The 23160-nt window shown below is 38.8% G+C and overlaps 1 protein-coding gene across 15 annotated transcripts in view; it reads left to right on the top strand.

Moving 5' to 3' along the window:
- PKP4 (plakophilin 4) overlaps nt 1-23160 on the top strand; it is a 250469-nt gene that overhangs the window by 123824 nt on the left and 103485 nt on the right. For 14 of the 15 annotated variants that reach the window (XM_030852714.2, XM_030852713.2, XM_060302413.1 and 11 more), the window contains one exon: nt 11847-11959. The exons of the other annotated variant lie outside the window; for it this stretch is intronic. In XM_030852714.2, the coding sequence (XP_030708574.1) occupies nt 11847-11959 (113 nt within the window). The remainder of the gene's footprint in view (nt 1-11846; nt 11960-23160) is intronic. 15 annotated transcript variants of the gene reach the window in all.

Genomic DNA, 23160 nt, shown 5'->3' with positions numbered 1-23160 from the left:
GTCTAGATGCAGACACATTGACATGCCCCAGTTCTGTCCTAAGGCTTTAATGTTTCCTGTAGGTTAGAGATGTCCTGTGGTTATCAATAATACATTGATTTTTCTTAACCTTATTTCTCAAGAACCCCAGGACAATTTCTGGAGGTTTAGAAACAAATGATGTTAGTGAAGCCATACAGGTAAAATGTAAAAATCGAAAAGTTAAAAAGGAAAAACAATTGAATACCACTTATACCTCTTGGGCTGGGTAACAAGACTTCTCAGGGAACCATTTAACTGACTAGGGCACAGCTCATAAATGTATATTCTTATTCTAGTTACCTCCTCGCTTCCCCACACTTTAGTCTTAAAATATCTGCGAAGCAGAAAGAACAGCTGTAGAAATAAGCCTAGTAATTTAAAAAGTATAATCGTAAGACAAGCGCTACCTGCACTAGACAGTATTTGTTTTCTTTCCCCATTACACTTCATTAAGTTACTAACCAAACCTTAAATTAATCATTTTGAAAATTAGCCTCTTATTCCCTAGCGCTATTTATTAGACCTACTGAAGAAAGGAAGATTCAATTTTGCCTTGTTTTTGTTTCTCTTATCCTTTTCATATTCTTTGTTGTGTTTGCAACAACTAGTCCACAGAGAGGAAGTGGGAGGTTGGTCATTTATTCCTCTCACTTTTCCATTTCAGCAAATAATGATTTATATGCATTATTATCATCTGCACAGTCAATTTAGCTCTCAGCTAAACATCTAACATTAGGTGATATGCATCGCTGGTCTTACTAATTTTGAAATATTTAGGTACTAGAAAACCAGATAAATTATTAATGTTAAGTCATTATTATTTTTCATAATTTCTTAATGAAGTTTAAAAAAATGTCTAATCGGGCTTCCCTGGTGGCGCAGTGGTTGAGAGTCCGCCTGCCGATGCAGGGGACACGGGTTCGTGCCCCGGTCCGGGAAGATCCCACATGCCACGGAGCGGCTGCGCCCGTGAGCCATGGCCGCTGAGCCTGCGCGTCCGGAGCCTGTGCTCCGCAACGGGAGAGGCCACAACAGTGAGAGATCCGCGTACTGCAAAAAAAAAAAAAAAAAGAACCTATTTGCCCATGTCACCATGAATAATATGAAATCCCTGATAGAGCTGATTTATTTTTTATTTTTTTTTAAAATTTATTTATTTGTTTATTTATTTTTGGTTGCGTTGGGTGTTCGTTGCTGCGTGCGGGCTTTCTCTGGTTTTGGCGAGCGGAGGGCTACTCTTAATTGCAGTGCGCGGGCTTCTCATTGCGGTGGCTTCTCTTGTTGCGGAGCACAGGCAGAGCTGATTTATTGAAAGAGCAGTCAACAAAATTTAGGGAAACACAGGTTCTAGTTACAGCTCTGCCTTCATATCGCTCTGTGACTTTAAAGGTAGCAAATCCTTTTGTACCACTGATTTTTCTGATTTCCCTTACCTACGTTGTAAGCATGTGATTATTATTACATTTGAAATGCTTTCAGAGCCTCATAAAGGACCAACCATAATATATTATGCCTGTCATTATATAAAAATACTTAGGAATCAATCAGTTTAAAAATTTATGTGATCGATTATAACATACGAAATAAGGTGTACTGTGTAAAATCCACCCAGAATGAATTAGCAGGATTTTCTTGTCTTGGTCTTGTAAGAAGCTAGATGGATGAACTATAGATTTCACTGTTCTTTAAGGAGAATTCAGTTTAGTAAATGGAACACATGTAATGGCTAAGTGCTTTACCCAAGGGCTGGATAAAGGACTCTAGGCACGCGGGAGGGTGATATTTCAGGTGGATGGAGCAAGGTGAGAAAAAGCTCTGAGTGCTAAGTATAGGAAATTATGAATAGTTCTGTCCAGGTGCATGAAGGGGAGTGGCAGGAGACTGAAAAAAAGGTATTTGGGGCAGACTGCCGAGGGTCTTAAAATAAGGCTGTGGTAACCATACTACAGGTTGGGTGTGAAGGGCATGGTGTGCAGTGGTTAACACCATGGGGTTAGGAGTCAGACTGATGTGATTCAAATCTTGGTTTTGAATGACTTCAGTCAAGTCAGCCCTCTGTGAATGAGGGTAACCTTCACTACCTTGCAGTCTGACTAAGAAGTTAACGACGTAATGCATGTTAAAGCTTAGCAGAGAGCCTGGAGTTCAGGAAACACTGAGGAAAGGATAGAGATTATTGATGAGTAGTTACTACTACTCAGTTACTACTACTCAACAGATTTATCTGGGAGAAATGTGAAAAGCAGAGTCAAGGCCCCTCGCCACCACGGTGGGGAGAAGACTTAGTGCAGGGTTATTACAATAGTCTAAAGTTAATGTGAGTCCGAATTAGGGTAGTAGTGGTGGGAATGGCAAGGAAGGGAATAGATTCAATAGTGGTAGAGAGGTTGAATGACGGGATTTGGGAAACCATTTAACGTGTGAGAAATGGGGAATAAGAGAAAGGGGAAAATGATGCAAAGATGAAAACACTTGCATTTTGAGTCTGAGTAAAAGGGGAATGGTGGTTCCATTTGGTTAGTGATTCTGGAACTTTTGTATGCATGAGAATCTCCTGGAGGTCCTGTTCAAGTACCAGTGGCTGGACCTGACCCCTTCTGGTTCAAAGAAGTTTCCAGGTGATACTGATGCTGCTGGTTCAGGGCCCGTACTTCGAGGACCACTGCAGTGGAGAAATAGAAAACACAGGAGGCAGGGGGTGGTATGGCTAGATGTGAGCCATGGCTCATCCTTCAAGTAGAGATGCTTAGTTCACTACCATCAAATTGCTTAGTTCACTACCATTGAAATCATCAGTTTGAATCTGATTAGAGATAGTGGATTTGGACATCACTGGTGTACACAGGCCCATGCAATGGTCAGAGATTGCCAGGTAAGAGATTAAAGAGCCAGTGAGCTACTGGTGGGTAGACAAGTTTTTATAAAGCCATCGGTGATGCTGTAGGAAAGGCTTGAGCTTTTACCCGTTTACCTCAGCCTTCTCTGTATGTGGCTCTAAGCAAAGCTTTCATTAGTGTGTTTTAATGTAAACCTCTCTTTATTTTGATTTCCTAATAAAGGAGCTTTGGTGACAGTTACAGATAAGAGCCTGAGGTTTAGAATATAGATTTAGAGCATCTGGTAAGCTTTGCCATTCTCTCTGCTTCATTAAAACTGAAGGATAGATATCAAAGCTAAACCTGGTATAATCCTGTGTGGTTTGATAGTAGGATAAAACAATAAAGATCTGAATGTTGATCATCTCCTATTTGAATGTCAACTAGTATAACAAAAAATCAGATTGGTGGTTGTGTCTCATATTTTTCTGTTATCTTAAAGAAGATCTAAATGTAAAAACCTGTGGGCATAGATTAGAGCAACTAATCCAGCAGTAGCATCCTAACAATTATTCCCTTCCTGTCTTCAGAGTGGTGTGAGGTCAGGAGTTTCCATTTGAAGGTTAACCCTTTGTGGTGACCAGCCCTTTGTAAATATTCAGCCTTGACCAAAGTAATTAAAATTTTGTTTTCCAACATGTAAGGTATATTTTTAATGTAGAATACAGGATAGTACCCCTTAGTTCAACCATCCCAAAATACAATAAAAAGGAGCTGAATTTTTATTTATTTTATTTTATTTTATTTTATTTTATTTATTTATTTATTTTGGCTTGTGGGATCTTAGTTCCCCAACAGGGGATTGAACCCACGCCCTCAGCAGTGAGAGCTCAGAGTCCTAACCACTGGACCACCAGGGGAATTCCCTGAGCTGAATTTTTACTGTTGACTAAGTTGTGTTCTGCAAGACAGTATTGTTTCTTGAGATGTTAATAGTTATTACTTGAAAAAGAAAAGGTGTGGTTAGTTTCAATAAATCAAAGAATGGCCAGGTTATAGAAAGGTAAGCTGATATCCTACTGGTGGACGTCTGAAAACTTTTAATATGCTAGTGTCACTGTGAACCTCCAAGCTTTGGAATCTTCTGGGCAGCAGTTTTCAAACCTGCTTGAAGGTTTAAACCCCTATGGGAGAGTGGGACACTGGTATCTGAGAACACAGTTTGATTGAGAAAGGCAATGTTTCTTCTTAACAAAAGGATCTGGTCAGTACAGAGGGGTTAAACATCATATACTTAGCATTTTTATAATTAATTATATATGGTTTTTAGTGACTACCAAGTAGACTTAATAAAGACTTGTCAATTATTATGTAAACTGTGATAGAAGGTCAGGACATCTGATCACCTCTGCACTAGTGGATGGTTATTAAGATTGAGAGTTCGGGGACCCTTTCAAAATATGACTGCTTTGGTTTTGGTATCAGCCTAGATTTGGGAATGGAATCTGGGATGCTTTGAGGATTTCTTACTAGCTCTTAGATATTCATTTTTAAAGTAGTTCTCTAGGCCTGACTCAAGAGCATCAAATATATGATCATGACCATAATTTACTCATCTTTTTAACATGCAAAAGAGAAAAAAATGCTATAGTATATCCTGATATAGGACATATACTGTGAAATTCTCTGCACCTTAAAAATCTAACATTATTATTCAGTGATGATTGATCTTTTAGTGATATAAAACTCTTTTACCATACTAAATTAGAAAGGTAAATTATTATTATTGGAACATTTTTAAAGCAACAGTGATTGAAATAAAAATTATTTCTTACGTAAGCACTGATTGTATCAAATAATGACCTTGTCAGTTTACTTCTTTCAGTCTAACCAGTACTCAGTACTTTCCTGCTGAGATGTATAGACATGGAAAGGTATGTTGACCCCTGGTGTGTTGTACATGTACTGTGATGTGAATGGGTTTTTAATACACAGATGAACATCTTTAAAAATTACATATTTTAATTTATATTAGGAAAATTATATAGAAGCATTAGAAACCAGGATTTCAGTGATTTAATGCTAGAATGATACTGTCTTGTCTTAAAAAGGAGTCAATTTAAAGAGAAATATTTACTAAAAGGTAGTATAGGTCAAATGGGAAGGAAACAGAGATTGAGGAGTCCTGAGGTCAAGAAGATGTCTTCTGATGAGAAGATTTAAGCATTAAACTGAGAGGAAACACTGACGATTTGGGAAAGAGAAGCAAGATCCTGGAAGAGGCAAGAGGGCATGGAGAGTCTGGCCTTAGACAGGAAGGGGACACTCCTCTACCAAGCCTGGAAGAGGACTGAGGACTAACATAAATGTGGGACAGGAAGTTGAGAGTGTCATCGCTAATGGCCTGATAGGAATGCCTACTGCTGTTTCTTAATTGTCATCGTCATAGTGGTAGTAACTATTGTAGCCACTCCTGAATTAGTGAATCAGTTAGAACAACCTGAAGTAAATAGATGCTAGTGATACAAGTGGGCAACTGTAGTTGTATGGCATGACCCCCAATGAGCTTTTGCACAAGTTTGGAAGAAGAATTGTTTCTAGCATCTAAGGCAAGAGGGAACACAGCGTACTAATGTAAGAATGTAAGTGGACGAGACTTCCTTGGCGGTCCAGTGGTAAAGAATCCACCTTCCAATGCAGGAGACGCGAGTTTGATCCCTGGTCAGTAAACTAAGATCCCACATGCCACAGGGCAGCTAAGCCCACGTGCCATAACTACTGAGCTCACACGCCTCAACTAGAGAGCCCGCGTGCCGCAAACTACAGAGCCCACGCGCTCTGGAGCCTGCGTGCCACAACTACAGAACCCACATGCCCTGGAGCCGTGTGCCACAACTAGAGAAGAGAAAACCCGCACACCACAACTAGAGAGAAGTCCGAGCACTGCAGCAAAGAGACCGTGCCTCAGTGAAAGATCCCGCATGCCCCAACGAAGATCCCTCATGCTGCAACTAAGACCCAATGCAGCCCAAAAAATAAATAAATCTTTTTTAAAAAAAAGAATGTAAGTGGGAATATGATTACAGATTCTACTGACAGGAGGACAGTGAGGAATATTATATACAACTTCATGCTAATAAGTAGAGGTAGTGAGGAACCAGGGGAAGGCCAGTTTCCTTCTCTGGAGCACCTCAGCTGTGGTGTGAAGAATGCATAGTCTTCACCAGACAGAGGTCAGAAGAAGCAGTATTTTCAGGAAAGAACTACATTTCAATTAAAGTCTGTAGGTGGAGAGTCTTCTTAGTAACCCTGAGATGGAGAATATTCTAAGTAAAAGATGAAGAGTTTATAAACAGAATTTGCAAACTGGAACGAGGCTTCCATAGGGCACAGTTGGAAAGGGTCAGGAGATATGTCACTACTGGCCATCAGTGAGGCTTTAATGAAGGTGAGAGGGGCTAGGAGGCCACGAGAGGGTGAAGTATGCCCTGTTTTTAGTGCCAGCACCAGAGTCCTTGAAGCTGAGGTCTGGGATGGAGCGCTTCCTGCTTATTGAAGGAGATGGGAGTGGAAGGACCTAATGCTGGAAGCCTCCTGGGCTTCTGGAAGCCAGTGGCAGGAGACATGACTAGGTATGCAGTATTATTTCTGTTTAAAAAAAACACTGAATCACCAGTTTAAGGTCGCATTTAGGACTGAGGTACCTGGAGTTTAGGTAGAGGTTTCACTCCAAATGAACAGCAGGAACAGGTGGGTATGAAGAAGACCCAACTAGAAGTCTCAGAAATGGAAAACGTTGTCATTGGAAAAAAGTGAATAATAGATGAGATAAACCCTTCACGAGGCAAACAGAGAAATAGTGAATTGAAAGAAATACTGAGAAATTCTCAGAGAAATTAAGAGAAAATATGAAAAAGCTGTGGAGACTCCCATTTCTGGCATATTCAATATCCTAACCGGTCTCCCCACTGAAAGAAACTAAATACGTATACTGAATAAAGTATTTAAATTGTGTTTTTAAAAGCAAGGCTGAGCTGCCAAGGAAGTAAAGTACTCACAGAAACAAAAACCAAAATGAAAGTGAGACTCCTAAGCTAAGTAAGCAGTAAACCTGGCTTCCACCTTGAAAGTATGTGTCAAACCTAGGTGACCTTGAGCATACCATTAGATGTCAAATGCCATGTGCCCTTTGAGGGCTGCCAAGATGGGGAGTCTAATGGGATATCCCTTGCCCAAACATAAAACTTTACAGAGCAACAGCATTAGTACAAGGGTGTTGAGAAACCTGTCCCCCAGAAGAGGACAAGCTTGGGTGCTGGTAGTAGGGAGAAAGTATCCCCCTGAGAGTTTATGATACCTGTGAGAGAGGGTGCCTAAATGGCCAATAAGCATCTGGAAAGATGTTGGTTAACAAGGAAATACAAAATAAAATAAATGCAAGGTAGCACCCCATGCCTATCAGATTACAAAGAAAGAAAGGACGGGAGGGAGGGAGAGAAGGAAGGAAAGAGGGAGGGAGGGAGGAAGGAAGGAGGGAAGGAAGGAAGGAAAGAAGGAAATTTAAGCCCCAAAATGCAAATCGGTATCAGTGAAAATGTACAGAAACTGGAGCCCTCATACACTGCTGACTGGAATGTAAATTGGTACAACTACTTTGGAAGGTAATTTGATAATCGTTATCAAGTAAACTTGAAGATATGCGTAGCCTTCAACCCAACAATTCCACGTCTATGTCTCTACTGGAGAGGTCCGGCACATGTGCACAAGATGATTTATACAGTGATGCTTATTTTGCAGTACGCTTATAATTGCACAAAATTGGAAGCAACCCAAGGGTTCATCATTATAAGAACATATAAATATATTGTGCTGTAGTTGTACAATAGAATACTGTTGAGCAATGGAAATAAATGAACTAGATCTATGTGTACTGATACTGATAAATCTCAAAATCATATTATAATAAAACCAATCTGCAGAGCACTGAGTGTATTATACCATTGATATAAATTCTATGAATATGCAAAACAATACTATATATTATTTATGGATCTGTATATATGGAGTAGTAAGAATATAAAATATTCATGTGAGTATTAAACACCAAATTCAAGCTAATGGTTTCTTCCAGAGAGGGAAGAAGAGAGAGAAATAAGATCCAGGAAGAAGAAACCAGGGGATTCCATTGTATCTGTAATATTTTATTTCTCAAAAAACCTGAAGCAAATGTAGCAAAACAGTAAGATTTGCTAGAGCTGGATCAGCTTTGCCAAAGCTCATTGTATTATTGTTTATACTTTTTCAGTACATTTAAAGCATCTCACAGTATTGAAAAATTAGGAGTGAGAGAAAACTTCTATCATTATATAAAAAGAATCCAAAAACAGTACTGTCCCAGGTTGGGTTCTCACTGGAGTGGAGTTTTGCATGCAGAATGTTTATTATAGATCAGCACTTGTGGAGGTGAGGGCAAGGAAAAGCAGGCTTGGGCAGGGGAAAGGTCCAAATACCATGCCAGACAGTCAAGCCCATGGAAAGCTCTGAAGCAAATCTGGATCCGGCTTTTATATTCTCACCTCAATCAGTGGGTGCATGCAGCCTGCCCAGAAGGGTACAACTTCCTTGGTCAAGGAGATTCTCTGCATCTGAGGGCCCCTGAAGGCACTGACCACTGGGGTATTGAGTCCTTCCTTGGGCCCCCTCGGGCCATGCGTTTCTGTCTACCATACAAGATCATGCAAGTGAATCTTTGTTTCCTTCTATTCCCTTGACTCTCAGAGAATATTTATCAATATACTTACTGAGAGAGATGAGGTAAATATAAACAAAAGCTTCCAAACGCATGTGAACTGACTCCACTTTTATAGCATGTTAGTAGGCTTGGCTTTCTTTCTAAGCTTGATTACGGTCTTGTTTGACAGAATTTAAGAGGAAATTGTCATGTACTAATCATTGGCAAATGCTTTTAACATTATTTCCTTGCTCTTCTCAAAGGATCTCCCTGTAATTTAGATGCCCAGTTTGGGATGCTGCAGTAAAGATCAGCATTCACACACTATGTTTAGAGGATAAAATATTAAAATTTTAAATTTATGGATGGTATCACTGCATAATCATCTCAATGAGTGTTATTTTGGAAATCATTAGATGTGTTTTTATATGTAATACCGCCTTCCTTGTCAGTCAGTCTAAGAAGCCAGTAGAGACAGAATTGTCAAATATTTATACCCTACTCATTCATCTTGGTGCCAGTCACGTGTGGGAGTTTTATTTGTATTCTGTAGAAGTAGTATTAATAATTTTATTAAAAAGCATATATATATTTTACTTGCAAATATCCACAGGTATTAGATAACCTTTACAGATTCCATGCTTTACAGCTTCCTGAGAGTCTGCTTTGGGGGCTTTAATGATGTCATACTTGTGAGAAGTGTGGGCAAATAATGGATGAAATGGTTTTGATAAAAGTAGCCAGTGATGTTCAGTATTATGGGCTCCACAGCCAGGAGGGATACAGTGTAGACTTTACTCAGTTCATATGAGTGTTAAAGGAATTACCCAACTTCTAAAAAAATGTAGCTGCATCGTGGGTACAGAGGCTCTTCTAGCAACTTGACAACTGTAAATGGTTTCTAGCAGTATGTCAGTCAGAGTTTCTAGTTGCAAGAAAAAGAGACTGACATGGCTAATTATGCAGGGGGAAAAAAGTGCTTATTAGATGGTTATTAGTGAATTCCCACATTTGTTGCCAGGACTGGAGAACAAACCTTGAGACTAAACTCCCAGGAACAGTGTCCAAATCAAGTAAACACTGCCACTGCCACCAAGTATAAACATAGTTTGTGTGGAGGTCATTTCCATGTTAGAAACTTGACCTTGAGTCCTACTGCAGGGAGTACAGCAAGAAGGTGAAAGAAAGAGAGAAAACGAGCTTCATATTTTCTGATGTCACTGTCTTGGTTTCAGCATCCAAGTCACAGTCTGGCATCTTCTCGGCAGAGCCAAAGTCATCTGTCTCAGCTTCTAAGGGAAGGAATTATGAGTCATTAAGTTCCAACCTGTGCCTTCAAGCAGGAAATTTCCCAGCCATTTCCTTGAAAGGATGCTCAAAAGGCCATAGGCAGCTACAAATATGATTTTAAAAATCCACTAAAATGTTTTTTTTTCTATGAATGGAAATTTTTTTAATGTTCTCATTTGAAACATGCCTCAATCCTACCTGGTAACTTTTGGCTATCGCAAAATGAAGAAAACCCTCCAGCCCTCAATCCCTAGTAGCCACTGAGCTGAGAACACAAAAGTTATGTGATGGCTTGGGGAATATTTTGAGATGCACAGATGGTCCTTTCCTGGCCCAGCTTGATCCAAGCAGGAAAAGATGTGTATAATAAGACAATTGAGTAAAATAATAGAAAGAATGGAAGCGTATCACAGAAACTATGATGCTGTTTAAGGATAAAGAAAGACTAAGTGTGAAGTAAACATAATACTGTTTGTCCTTAAAATCAATGATCTTAGCCTGGTACTGAATGTTGTGCAATTATTATCTATCTGGTCTTTTGTTGCCGAACATTTATCAAAAGCCTGTGGTCTAGGAAGTGTTAAGCAGATGTAGGCAGTGTCCTACTTACCCATTATGATCCTATTGTACGGCATTATTGGGCCAACTATTACTCATTCAGGCACTGCCCTATACGCCCACACCAACTGGGCTCATTAGAAAAGGACTCTCAATATCAGGAAGCAATAAGGAGTTCACGGACTGTTTCTTAAGAATTATTCTAGGAATAGTTTGTAGAATTTGCACGGCCAATGCTGTCAAGTAACTGCACATTTGCCTGACTCCGCAGGGAGTTAATACACTTTTCAATTAAATTGTTTTGTATTTTTGTTTGCATGACAAATACACATTGTCATAAATAATATTATGTTGTCAGTAATATTATTATTATAAACAAAACTAAGGTAGTTTTATTTCTGATTAGCTCCTAGACTTAGGGTTCATCTGTCTGGTATTTTGAACCAGGAGTCCGTGTCCAATTAAACCACTTACAGTTCAGCATTTGCTTTGAGTAGACTTGTAAGGAGTTAATATGGACAAGGGAGCTTGAGGTGTTACTGGAGATGTTATTTGTGGCTTAAAGCCTTTAGTGTATACTTGATTTGATTTATAGATATTTTATGGCATGGCCTGCTTTCTATTTATTAAAATCCTGTCAAGATAACAATGAGATAAGTACAAATAATGTTAAAACATTTCTCCTAGAATAGAATACTGGCCTTCATGATGCATCGTAGAATGTAGAATGTAATTTCTTGAGACAATCTTTCCAGCTTTTTAATACAATTTTAAATTCTAAATTATGGCTCAGACTTTTTCATTATTTTTTCTCTTGTTCCTTCATGAAGTGACACATGAATGCATTTGTGACAATAGGAAAAATGTGTATTATAGATAAATATAGCAAGACTTTTTTGTGGGGTTGTAATGATTTTTTTTTCTTAACAGTGGAAAGGCTTTGTATCAAATATGGTCAAGTGATTCTCATTACAGGAATTTACTTCTTTTTTTTTTTAATGCTGTGCTAACATACAGTATGAGGGATGGAAGAATTGGCTGTTGAGGCCTGTATTGGTTGGTGTGCCTCTAATGTAGGCACATCGAGTGAGGACTCTGCAGACCTTACTTTAATACATCACTGGAGCAAAAGTACTGTTTGAAGACCTCATTTAGAACCACCACCACCAACAGCAAAAAAGGCCAAATAAAGGTCTACATGTTTTCAGTTTCAAATGAAGACACATATTCTAGTGCCTTTAAGTTTGTAAAAGCTACAAATTAGTAGGTTGTTGAGGCCCACAGTTGTATTCAAAACCCTAATCTCGTAAGGCCACACTGTAGTGTTACATTACGGGCATGTTCCTGTGTTTCCTGTGACGTACATGAATTCATGTATCTGCCTAAGCAAACCTGGTGCCTTATATGCCTTCTATTTCCTTGAATCACAGGAGCTTCAGTTTCAGCGACTAACCCGAGAACTGGAGGTGGAAAGGCAGATTGTTGCCAGTCAGCTAGAAAGATGTAGGCTTGGAGCAGAATCACCAAGCATCGCGAGCACCAGGTACAGGGCCGATGGCTCTATTTTCTTACACGCCTTCAAGTCACACATAATTAAGTTGTCCTAGATGCAGCAAATGATGCTTTTAGTGTTGTCACTGTTAACTGGCCTTCCTGAAATTGATACCAAAAATGTCAATTTATTCTAATTTTGAGAAACCTCTTGTAATATTGATTATCTTTCAGTCCTGTGCTTGAAGTGTTTTATACAGCACTGGTATGCCTCTCTAGCAAAAGCTACTATGCTAACTTTAGAAATTTGATTTCTTATATGTAGACAAAGTTAATGAATATTTTCAACAATTGTTAATTATTTGGCAAAGCTAATTGGCTTTGAAAACCTGATATTGATTTTTTTTAACTAAGAAATATTTCTAAGTCACAACATTTATCTAGCTTTGAAAAACGCATTCAATTTACTTGGAGTTTTCTAGAACTCTGGAAAACTATACGAAATAATTACTATATGAAATAATTGTGTATTCAAATATAGTAAATGCGAAGTAAATCGAAAAGAAAAACAAATATCGTATTATTAACACATATATGTGGAATCTAGAAAAATGGTATAGATGATCTTATTTGCAAAGCAGAAATAGAGACACAGATGTAGAGAACAAATGTACGGATACCAAGGGGGGAAGGAGGGTGGGACGAATTGGGAGATTGGGACTGACATATATACACTACTGATACTATGTATAAAATAGATAACTACTGAGAACCTACTGTATAGCACAGGGAACTCTACTTAGTGCACTGTGGTGACCTAAATGGGAAGGAAATCCAAAAAAGAGGGGATACATGTATATGTATAGCTGATTCATTTTGCTGTACGGTAGAAACTAACACACCGTTGTAAAGCAACTATACACCAATAAAAATTAATTTTAGAAAATATATAGTAAATGCAAAACCAGTATATTACTGGAAAAAAACACATTTAATCACAAGTATTTTATATTTAAGTAGCCTCTTATGCTATTTAAAGTATCATTAGAATAAAAATTACAGCCACAACTCCAAATGGTGAAATCACTACTTATGCAATCTGTGGGTTTCTTTCTTAGTATTTACATATTCCAATAAAGCCTACCATAAAGTACTTCTGTTGCTTGCATTTTTAAGCTTAGTTTGTTTAATCCTAAGTAGGTGTATGCCCATAGTAACTTGTCTTTCAGCTGTTTCTAACATCGTAATCGTTGTATTTCTCATTATCTTCTGTTATTCATAGCCAAAAAATCCTTCTTGGTGAATACAATGCTGTCTGTAGTTTGTCTTTCCCAGCTGATTGCTATGAATTTAAAATTATTAGGCAGATAAAATTGTATTGTCATGAATTTTTAAATCTTTGACCCTTAACAGTTATGCACGTTAGTATGTTTAGTAAGGCATAAAGCATGCAAGTAAGACCAAGAAAACTTTCAAAACACAGATATCAAATTATGTGATCATTTTTAAGACATCCAGGCAGTTTTTCATAGGAAGAGAAATTATAAGCAAGGTGTAAAATTACAAATCAAAAATTTCTAGCTTTGTACTCCTCAATTAGATAATTTATCAAGAAAGTTAAAATTGTCAAAACAAAAATTTGTTTTAATTTTACCCAGTTTTTTTAAAGGATATCGGTATGTTTAGCACCAAAAAGAACAGTTCACAAGCTAAATAACGTAGTGTTATATATTTCCAGATTTTTTTCAAATATAATTTTACACTATTAGAAAAATTAAATCAGTATTTAAAGAATTCAGTTAAGGCGTTTATTCTGACAATTTTGCCAATTAAACGAACATAGAACTTTTCTCGGTAAACTCCTAGAGATACTTGATATGTCAATAATACAAGTCAGTAATACCTAGAGGAAATGGCAAAGGAGAAAGGAAAATCCCCAGGTACCAGAGATGGAGAACCAAAAGCCAGAGCCACGGGCTTCCCTGGTGGCGCAGTGGTTGAGAATCTGTTTGCTAATGCAGGGGACACGGGTTCGAGCCCTGGTCTGGGAGGATCCCACATGCCGCGGAGCGACTGGGCCCGTGAGCCACAACTGCTGAGCCTGCGCGTCTGGAGTCTGTGCTCCGCAACAAGAGAGGCCGTGATAGTGAGAGGCCCGCGCACCGCGATGAAGAGTGGCGCCAGCTTGCCACAACTAGAGAAAGCCCTCGCACAGAAACGAAGACCCAATACAGCAAAAATAAATAAATAAACTCCTACCCCCAACATCTTCAAAAAAAAAAAAAAGGCCAGAGCCACAAGCATTTGAGCTGCATTGAGTGCAGGAGGCCTGGGCACTGTCAAGCCCCCAACAAAGCACTGGAGTCTTAGGTTTAATACCCCTGCAGGGACCAAAGAGTGAGGCCTTATGTGCTCACGGTGGTAGACTTGAACTTGGGAACACTGCATTAAGCCATGACCCTCAAAAGCTGCACCCTTGGACCACCCCAGGCTTGCACGGCATGTGGGTCTGGAGCCCAAATGTAACTGTATGCATTGTTCAGGAATACCCAGCTGAGAAACTGACATCACCAAAGATGCGCTCACAATCAGATAATAAAAAACTCAAGTCAAAAAACCTCAAGGATGAGTAAGAATCAGCAAGCAGGAGAGCAGGATTTAAAACTTTTAAGAACCTGATATCATTGGAGAAAGTCTGACAGGGATGCACAGGAGGACAGGTACAAAGATGCTTAGTGTAACATTATTTGCAAAAGTAAAAAATTTGAATCAGGATAGAAATGGGAAATAAACTGTGGATAAGTAAACTCAAGAGCCATTAAAACGAAACAACTACATGTATCAACGTGGACATCTTTGCAGAACAGACTTTCAAGTGAAAACTACAAGTTGCAAAAGAATAGGTATAGGTTATCTTTATGAATATTTTAAAATATACATAATACTGAATTTAAGTAGTGTTTGATTTTACGAATCAGTGCATCTCTAGTAAAAGTATAAAAAATATTTCAGGATGACACCACTTTAAGATAGGGGTACCTCTAGGGACGAAGGGGAGGAGGAAGCTATCAGGAATTCGGCTTTAGCCAAATCTGTAACGTTTTATTTAAAACTGCCATCTGGAACAAATATAACAAAAAATATGAATATTGATATCTGTTAAACAAGGGGGTTGTTGATATATGCATGGCTGTTAGATTATTTTCTATAGTAAATATTTTAAAATATTAAATAATTTTAGGGTTATATAGTTTGAATTAGCTAATTCCATAGGTTCGTTAAAAATCTGTTAGTAAAATACATATTGTGAGTAATACTTATTGTCAGTGATTTGGGGCTTTGTGTCTGGATCTCAGTGCCCAGCTTGGCGCCTGGCATGGCAGTGGGGCTCAGTCAGACAATGTCGGGTGAGTGAGTGGGTCCTGCAGAAATGGAAACCGGGCTGACCAGAGAAAGAGGGAAAGTATGCGCAGAAGTGTGTATGATCTCGCATTGCCGTACTGGAGTTCCAAGAGGCTTGGTAGTTTCCAGGATGTGTACTAAAAGGACCTAGTGGCTTATGAGGTTGGAAGAGTAAAGCTGGCATTAGATTGTGGAGAACCGGGAACCAGGTGATGATGAGTGTCACCTTCATTAGGTCTATAAAGGAGACAGGTTGAAACACATTGCTCTAGTTGGAAGCAGTTGTCCTGATAGTGTAGGGTGTAGGTCAGAAAGAAGAGAGGCCAGGCAGCAAGACAGGAATCTATTATGGAATCTTAACGGTTATGAGTAAGGGGGGTTTCTTTATTCAGTGAACTCTGGTTGGAATGATAATTGATCCACTTTGATTGCCCTTCTCCCATCTCATGTTGGATTCTCATGTATTCTTGATGCCCCCAGCTAAGTGCTAACCCATTCGTACAGCCTTTCCCACAGTTCTCCAGGAAAGTCATCTCTCTTCATCCGAACTCTCATAACTGTTCCTCTGTGCCTGTATTAGCCTCCTATGAGGAGCTAAAGCACACCGCAGCCCTGGCACAGTGCCTGGGGCTCAGCAGGCAGGCACCCTGCTAAGTGTTCATTGAATAAATAATGAAACTTAAGCCCAGTGTGATTTAAGTTCCTCAGGAAAGAATGCTTTACCATTAGGTCACCTACTTGGCATTCACCCTTTCTCATATCTGCCTTCTTCACACGTTTCAGTGTGCTTTTCGGTGGACCTTAAGAAGAACTCTGCTCCGTGACCACCAGGTTTACACACTGGCAAGAGCCCATTAGAAAACAGTGTTAGTGAAGGGAGCATAGGTTTTTATTGTGTCACTTGAGAGATCCCCCTTGTGCCTGTCAGTCCCCACCATCAGTCTCAGAACCAGAATCTAAAGATACAGAAAATAGCTCTCAGACCCCAGCCCTCTTTCCCATCAGCCATTTCTGATTTGCTGAAGGAAAATTATAAGTGCGATCACTGCTTCCAGCCAGGAAACTTCCTTTGGATTCAGGTCCTTCTTACATGGGAGTACGTTTAGTCAGCAAGATGGGGGATTTGAAAACTGGTTATCTTTCATATTGTTTGATTTAGATCCTATGCCAGAGTTGGTAAGGTGATCTGTAAGATTTTATTTTTCCTAGTCCAGATATGCTCTCAAAGGGTAAAGAAAAGCATACTTTGATTTACTTTTTCAGTTGTCCAAAGTTCTTGCCATGTTGGCCTCACCCCGTGAAGAAGGAGTAGACAGTGGCATGAGGTCCTATTTAATTAATGACTCTAATATTGTACTAAATAATATACTGTAGAGCCCTCTTCCAAATGGCTCTAAAGCCCAGCATTTCGGTTTCCTCACACTTGCAGTACCAAAGATAAATTTTTAACCCTGCCGTGACGTGTTCCCATTTTACAGTACGGAAACTGGGCCTCTGCATGTATTTATTTAGGAAGTGTCCTAAAAGGTGAGCTGCACAGCTGTCTTTGGCAGTTCATTTGCAGTATGCCTTGCTGAGAATGTTAAAAAAAAATCTTAATGATTAAAATGATTGCTAGGTTTTCTTTTTTTAACATCTTTATTGGAGTATAATTGCTTTACAGTGGTGTGTTAGTTTCTGCTTTATAACCAAGGGAATCAGCTATACATATACATATATCCCCATATCTCCTCCCTCTTGTGTCTCCCTCCCACCCTCCCTATCCCACCCCTTTAGGTGATCACAAAGCACCGAGTTGATCTCCCTGTGCTATGTGACTGCTTCCCACTAGCTATCTATTTTACATTTGGTGGTGTATATAGGTCCATGCCACTCTCTCACTTCGTCCCAGCTTACCCTTCCCCCTCCCCGTGTCCTCAAGTCCATTTTCTACTTCTGTGTCTTTATTCCTGTCCTGCCCCCTAGGTTCTTCAGAACCATTTTTTTTCTCTTTAGCTTCCATATATATGTGTTAGCATACGGTATTTGTTTTTCTCTTTCTGACTTACTTCTTCACTCTGTATGACAGACTCTAGGTCTATCCAACTCACTGCAAATAACTCAATTTCGTTTCTTTTTATGGCTAAGTAATATTCCCTTGTATATATGTGCCACATCTTCTTTATCCATTCTTCTGTCGATGGACACTTCGGTTGCTTCCATGTCCTGGCTATTGTAAATAGTGCTGCAATGAACATTTTGGTACATGGCTCCTTTTGAATCATGGTTTTCTCAGGGTATATATGCCCAGTAGTGGGATTGCTGGGTCATATGGTACTCTATATTTAGTTTTTTAAGGAACCTCCATATTGTTCTCCATAGTGGCTGTATCAATTTACATTCCTACCAACAGTGCAAGAGGGTTCCCTTTTCTCCACACCCTCTCCAGCATTTATTGTCTGTAGATATTTTGATGATGGCCATTCTGACTGGTGTGAGGTGATACCTCATTGTAGTTTTGATTTGCATTTCTCTAATAATTAGTGATGTTGAGCAGCTTTTCATGTGCTTCTTGGCAATCTGTATATCTTCTTTGGAGAAATGTCTATTTAGGTCTTCTGCCCATTTTTGGATTGGGTTGTTTTTTTTTTTATATTGAGCTGCATGAGCTGCTTATAAATTCTGGAGATTAATCCTTTGTCAGTTGCTTCATTTGCAAATATTTTCTCCTATCCTGAGGGTTGTCTTTTCGTCTTGTTTATGGTTTCCTTTGCTGTGCAAAAGCTTTTAAATTTCATTAGGTCCCATTTGTTTATTTTTGTTTTTATTTCCATTGCTCTAGGAGGTGGGTCAAAAAGGATCTTGCTGTGATGTATGTCATAGAGTGTTCTGCCTATGTTTTCCTCTAAGAGTTTTATAGTGTCTGGCCTTACATTTAGGTCTTTAATCCATTTTGAGTTTATTTTTGTGTATGGTGTTAGGGAGTGTTCTAATTTCATTCTTTTACATGTACCTGTCCAGTTTTCCCAGCACCACTTATTGAAGAGGCTATCTTTTCTCCATTGTATATTCTTGACTCCTTTATCAAAAATTAAAATGATTGCTAGGTTTTCTATTAACGACTCTTTGGAAGTAGTGACTCTAAACAAACTAGCAATAAAAAAACCCATTTCTAATATGATTTTTATTTGTTTTATTTACTGCAAAAATGCATTAATAACACCAGCAATATCAGTATATAATGATCCTTAATCTGGAATTGATGGTGCTTGTACCCAAAGATGATATATCAGACCACGAATAATCACTGAAAATTGAGAAACCCTGAAGGGGAGCTATGGGATTAGTTAATAGAGAAGCTACAGACTTTCTGCCTTTGTACCAAGTACACTATAGTTACCTGTGCATTTAATAGTCATCTATTTTAATATTTCACCTGATTAAAGATAGGCTGTAGAAATAGTTAATAAATTATATCTTTTCTGTATTTGTACTGAGTATAGTATAGATATTTATATATTTAATTTTTTACCTCATTTAAAGTGGGCCTTGGGATCAGTTAATAGAGAAAATACCGGTTTTCTGCATTTGTTTTTAGTGTACTATAGTTATTTATACATTCAGTATTTCACCTCATAGGAAGTAGGGCGTGAAATCAGTTTATTGAAAAGTTACAGCATTTCTGCATTTATACTGAGTATACTATATCTTATGCACTATGCACTATTTAATATTTTACCTCTCCACATGTATTTGGAACATTTTTAGAAAACACAAAAGCCAACAATGGAGTGAGGGAATTGGGGCAAAGACAAAATAAAGACTAGAAAAATAAGATGAAGCCAAGGTTAAAATAGTATACAAAATATATGTTGTCAATATTGCACGCATTGGCTTAAAGTAGAGAGCCACTTTGGCTCTGAGTGTCCTGGTAGCCAGGCTAAAGAAAAAAACTCTAATGAATTACATGATTCAAAGTGTCTGGAAGATAAAAACAAACCAGGTTGCTCAGGAGGATTTACTGTCCCTGGGGCTGAGACTTGAGTAGTTTCTCTTGTGAGTTGCTGTTGAGAGCACTGCGTGATGAGGCAAACAGCGTCCTCGGTAGTTTCTAAATTATAAAATCAGACTCACAGGGGTTCTTTCTTTTGTTGTTAAATACAATATAAATGGATGGAAAAGCAGCTTAGCTAAAAACAGTTCTCCAGGAGGCCAATTCTGTTGCTCCAGTTTGGCGGGAGGATGATAGTTAGCATATGCAGATGGATGGATCCATTTCGGGTTCTCCAAGCAAGCAGCATGCCATGATGACTTCTGTCTGCAGAGCTTTTTAGAGTCATGGGTGGCAGTGGGTACCAAGATGTGAGAGGTCCTGTGTTGCAGGTCACCGTGCAGGTGCACGTTGTGCATGCCTTAGCGACAGAAATGGTCTTCAGGGGAAGCAGAGGTATGTACGGCGCATCTCAGGAAAATCTCATAGCACAGGCACCTCAGAGGAAAATAATGCCCTTTAAACCTCTTGCACCCCATGGGCTAAGCAACAACCTTCAAATCCAAATTTTGATGAATGTAGGATTTATTCTTTTTCTCTTTGCAGTATCATCCATGGAGTGTTGCTCTCACCTTAGCCTGCTTTAGACTTCACTGGGTGGGGGGCGGGGGTGACAGCAAGGGGACTTCCCCTGCCTACCTACACTCCCAAGGGCACAGAAGGGGACAAGTGTGGCCAAAACAGCATTCTCACCTTTTAACTGACTGGAGTTACATAATGCTCATTTTAGCCAATTTGTAAAGTTCAAGAAAGTATAAAGAGAAAAATCGTAATTCTACCATTCATAGATAACCACTTTATTTTTAGGTCTGGTTTATTGAAGTGTAATTTACTTACAGTAAAATTCACCCTTTGTAGCATACAGTTTTATGATTTTTGGCAGTTTGGCATGTAGTTGTATAACCACCATCATGATTGAAATGTAGAATATTTCCATTAACCCGAAAAAAGAGGCAACCACTTATTTTTTTTGCGGTACGTGGGCCTCTCACCGCTGTGGCCTCTCCCGTCGCGGAGCACAGGCTCCGGATGCACAGGCTCAGCGGCCATGGCTCACGGGCCCAGACGCCCTGGGGCACGAACCCGTGTCCCCTGCATCGGCAGGCGGACTCTCAACCACTGCGCCACCAGGGAAGCCCAGCAACCACTTTTTAAAGTTTGCCACATTTCATTCCCTTCCAAAAAAATTTAAGTGTGAGATAACTCCCTACGGCCAACTTTTTATCTCATTCCTAAAGTCCCACTTTGATAGCCAGTTCTAACTTTTAATGGCTCCCACCTGTCTGAGGAATTCTCAAGGAGAAAAGTAGCTTGGAGATGCACCCAAGGGATGCTAGTTTAGCGGTGGTTAGAGGTCACTACAGCCTTCCCGTGGCAAGCTGCACTCCGTGGGTGCAGGGGACTTGGCCAGGGGAACTACTAAAAGGCACAGTCTTCAAGTGTACAAGACATGGCCTGTGTTGCGTGTTTCATCCAAGCAGGGACATTACACTAGTGGTTCAGCTGGGGTAACAGAAACTGTGGGAGGGGAAGAAAATATAATTCAAATTGAAAAGTCAGTGAATATAAATACGATCATCTCAGAATTCAAGAAATTGGGTAACAAAACTGTGGAAGGAGAAGAAAATATAGTTCAAATTGAAAAGTCAGTAAATATAAATATGATCATCTCAGTATTCAAGAAATTACTTCTGAAATTTTACAGTACAGAATTTCAAAACTATTTCTGATAACAGGCTTAGAATCTTACCATTGCCCAGAAACAGAAACTTCACTTCTCACTTACTTCTAGGTAAGTTGTAGGTGGTAAAGGAGAAAGTTTATTTCTTTGGGACACAGATATTGGTTCCACATATTTTATCTTGTAAGTAAATCATAGCTTGTCTGCTCCTTAAGATGAAGCACTAAATTTTCATTTATATTGAAGTACAAAAGAGATACTTAAAAGATGGACCTTTTATTAATCGTAGAAAACACTAATGACAACTTTTGGAATTGAAGCTTAGTTTTAAATTTTTGTTTTGATATTTTGCACATTGTTTTAATATTTGTTTATGCCATTTGGAAGCAGTTGGCCCCTTCACATTGTCTGTCCTTTAGCTGACTGCCATTGGTGTTAGGAAGTTACGCTAGACCCTGAGAAAAATCCTGTCCATGTCTATCAACTGAATGAGGGGGGAAATGGGTGGCAATATTAAAATTAAATAACTTCACACTCTTCCTAAGATTGTCTCTCCCTTTTCAGTTAGTTTAAAGCTCTGCTAAAATAGAATTCTTTATGGTTTCAGAAAGGTCATACAATCTTGACAAATAGTCTTCTTATTGCCATTTAAGAAAAGAACTCTTATTTTTTAACGAAAAGATTTGATTCCCTACTACCATTCAGACTATTTTTTTTTTTTTTTTTTTTTACATTTTATAGTATCATCTACTAGTGCCCATCAGGCTTCCATTGATACTATTAAAAATTCTAAAAATGCTGTAGGACTGACAGTAGCCGAAAAGCCTTTTTCATGGGTCAGGTCTTTTCTTCAGCAAATATTTTTAAGTCATTGTGAAATAAACTTTCTTCTCAAATGAAACATTCTTTAAAAATGAAGAGTCTTTACAAAGATTGAATGTTTGTGTTTTGACAGCTTATTACTTATTTACTATACTGCTTCAGGAAGATGCTTGATAAAGTTCTGTCCCTTTGACCTTCAGTGCTCTCACTGGCCGAAACCTGAGTTTTTTAAATAATAGTTTTATTGAGATATATTTCATATATCTTAAACTTCATACTTTTAAAGGATATGATTCAGTATTTTTTAGTATATTCATAGAGCTGTGCAATCATCACCACTATCTAATTTTAGAACATTTTCACCATCCCAAAAAGAAATCCTCTACCCATTAGCACTCCTTCCCCATTTTTCCTTCCCCCACCCCCAGCCCCTGAGAACCAATGATCTATTTTCTGTCTGTATGGGCTTGCCTCTTCTGGACATTTCCTACATATGGCATCATACAATATATAGCCTTTTGTGACTGGCTTCTTCAACTTAGCATGATAATTTCAAGGTTCATCAATGTTATAACATGTATCAGTTCTTCATCCTTTTTTATTTCCAAATAATATTCCAGTGTATGGATATATGACATTTTATTTATTCTTTTATCACCTAATGGGCATTTGCGTTGTTTCCACTTTCTGGTAATTGAGAATAATGCTACTATGTCTCAGGTTTTAAGAGGGGAAAATCCCAAGGGTTCTGCTCCAGGCATTCTTAGTTTGGGGTTGGGGAGAGGCACTGAGAGTAGTAAGGATTCCCCTTAGCCTCTCTCTCCATCCTCCTACTCCCTCACAGGGGCTCAACTTCTTTTCTTTCTCCTTTGCTCTCTGTTATGGTAAATCCTTGTATATTGCTGAGCTAGCTGAGTTAGTTTTAAATGCATAGTAGGTAAGCTATTGGGGAGTCCTCTTATGTTTATCAGAATATAGTTCATCAGATTTCCTTTCTTAATATTGTATTTGGTCACTAGTGACTCTTAATAGTCAAACAAATAAAAGCTCTTTATGTTCATTTGGAATTCAGACTAAATGAAGAATAAACTATTTGATATTTGAATGTAATTATCAGAAACCCTCTCTGGGATCTCTACAGTGAATATTTATTACATGGATGCTCTTCTGAGCAAATTTAGTGACACTGAATGTTTATGATGCAACTCTCCTGTGTTAACACAGTAAAGAGTAACACATCTGAGAGATACAAATGAGTCTGTGGCTGACCTGCATCTCTCCAGAAGTCATTTTCTGGAGCAGTTTGCTCAAGCACAGT

This window comes from Globicephala melas, chromosome 7 (assembly GCF_963455315.2).
Source record: "Globicephala melas chromosome 7, mGloMel1.2, whole genome shotgun sequence".
Classification (NCBI taxonomy): domain Eukaryota; kingdom Metazoa; phylum Chordata; class Mammalia; order Artiodactyla; family Delphinidae; genus Globicephala; species Globicephala melas.
This window is presented reverse-complemented; position numbering and strand designations above follow the sequence as displayed.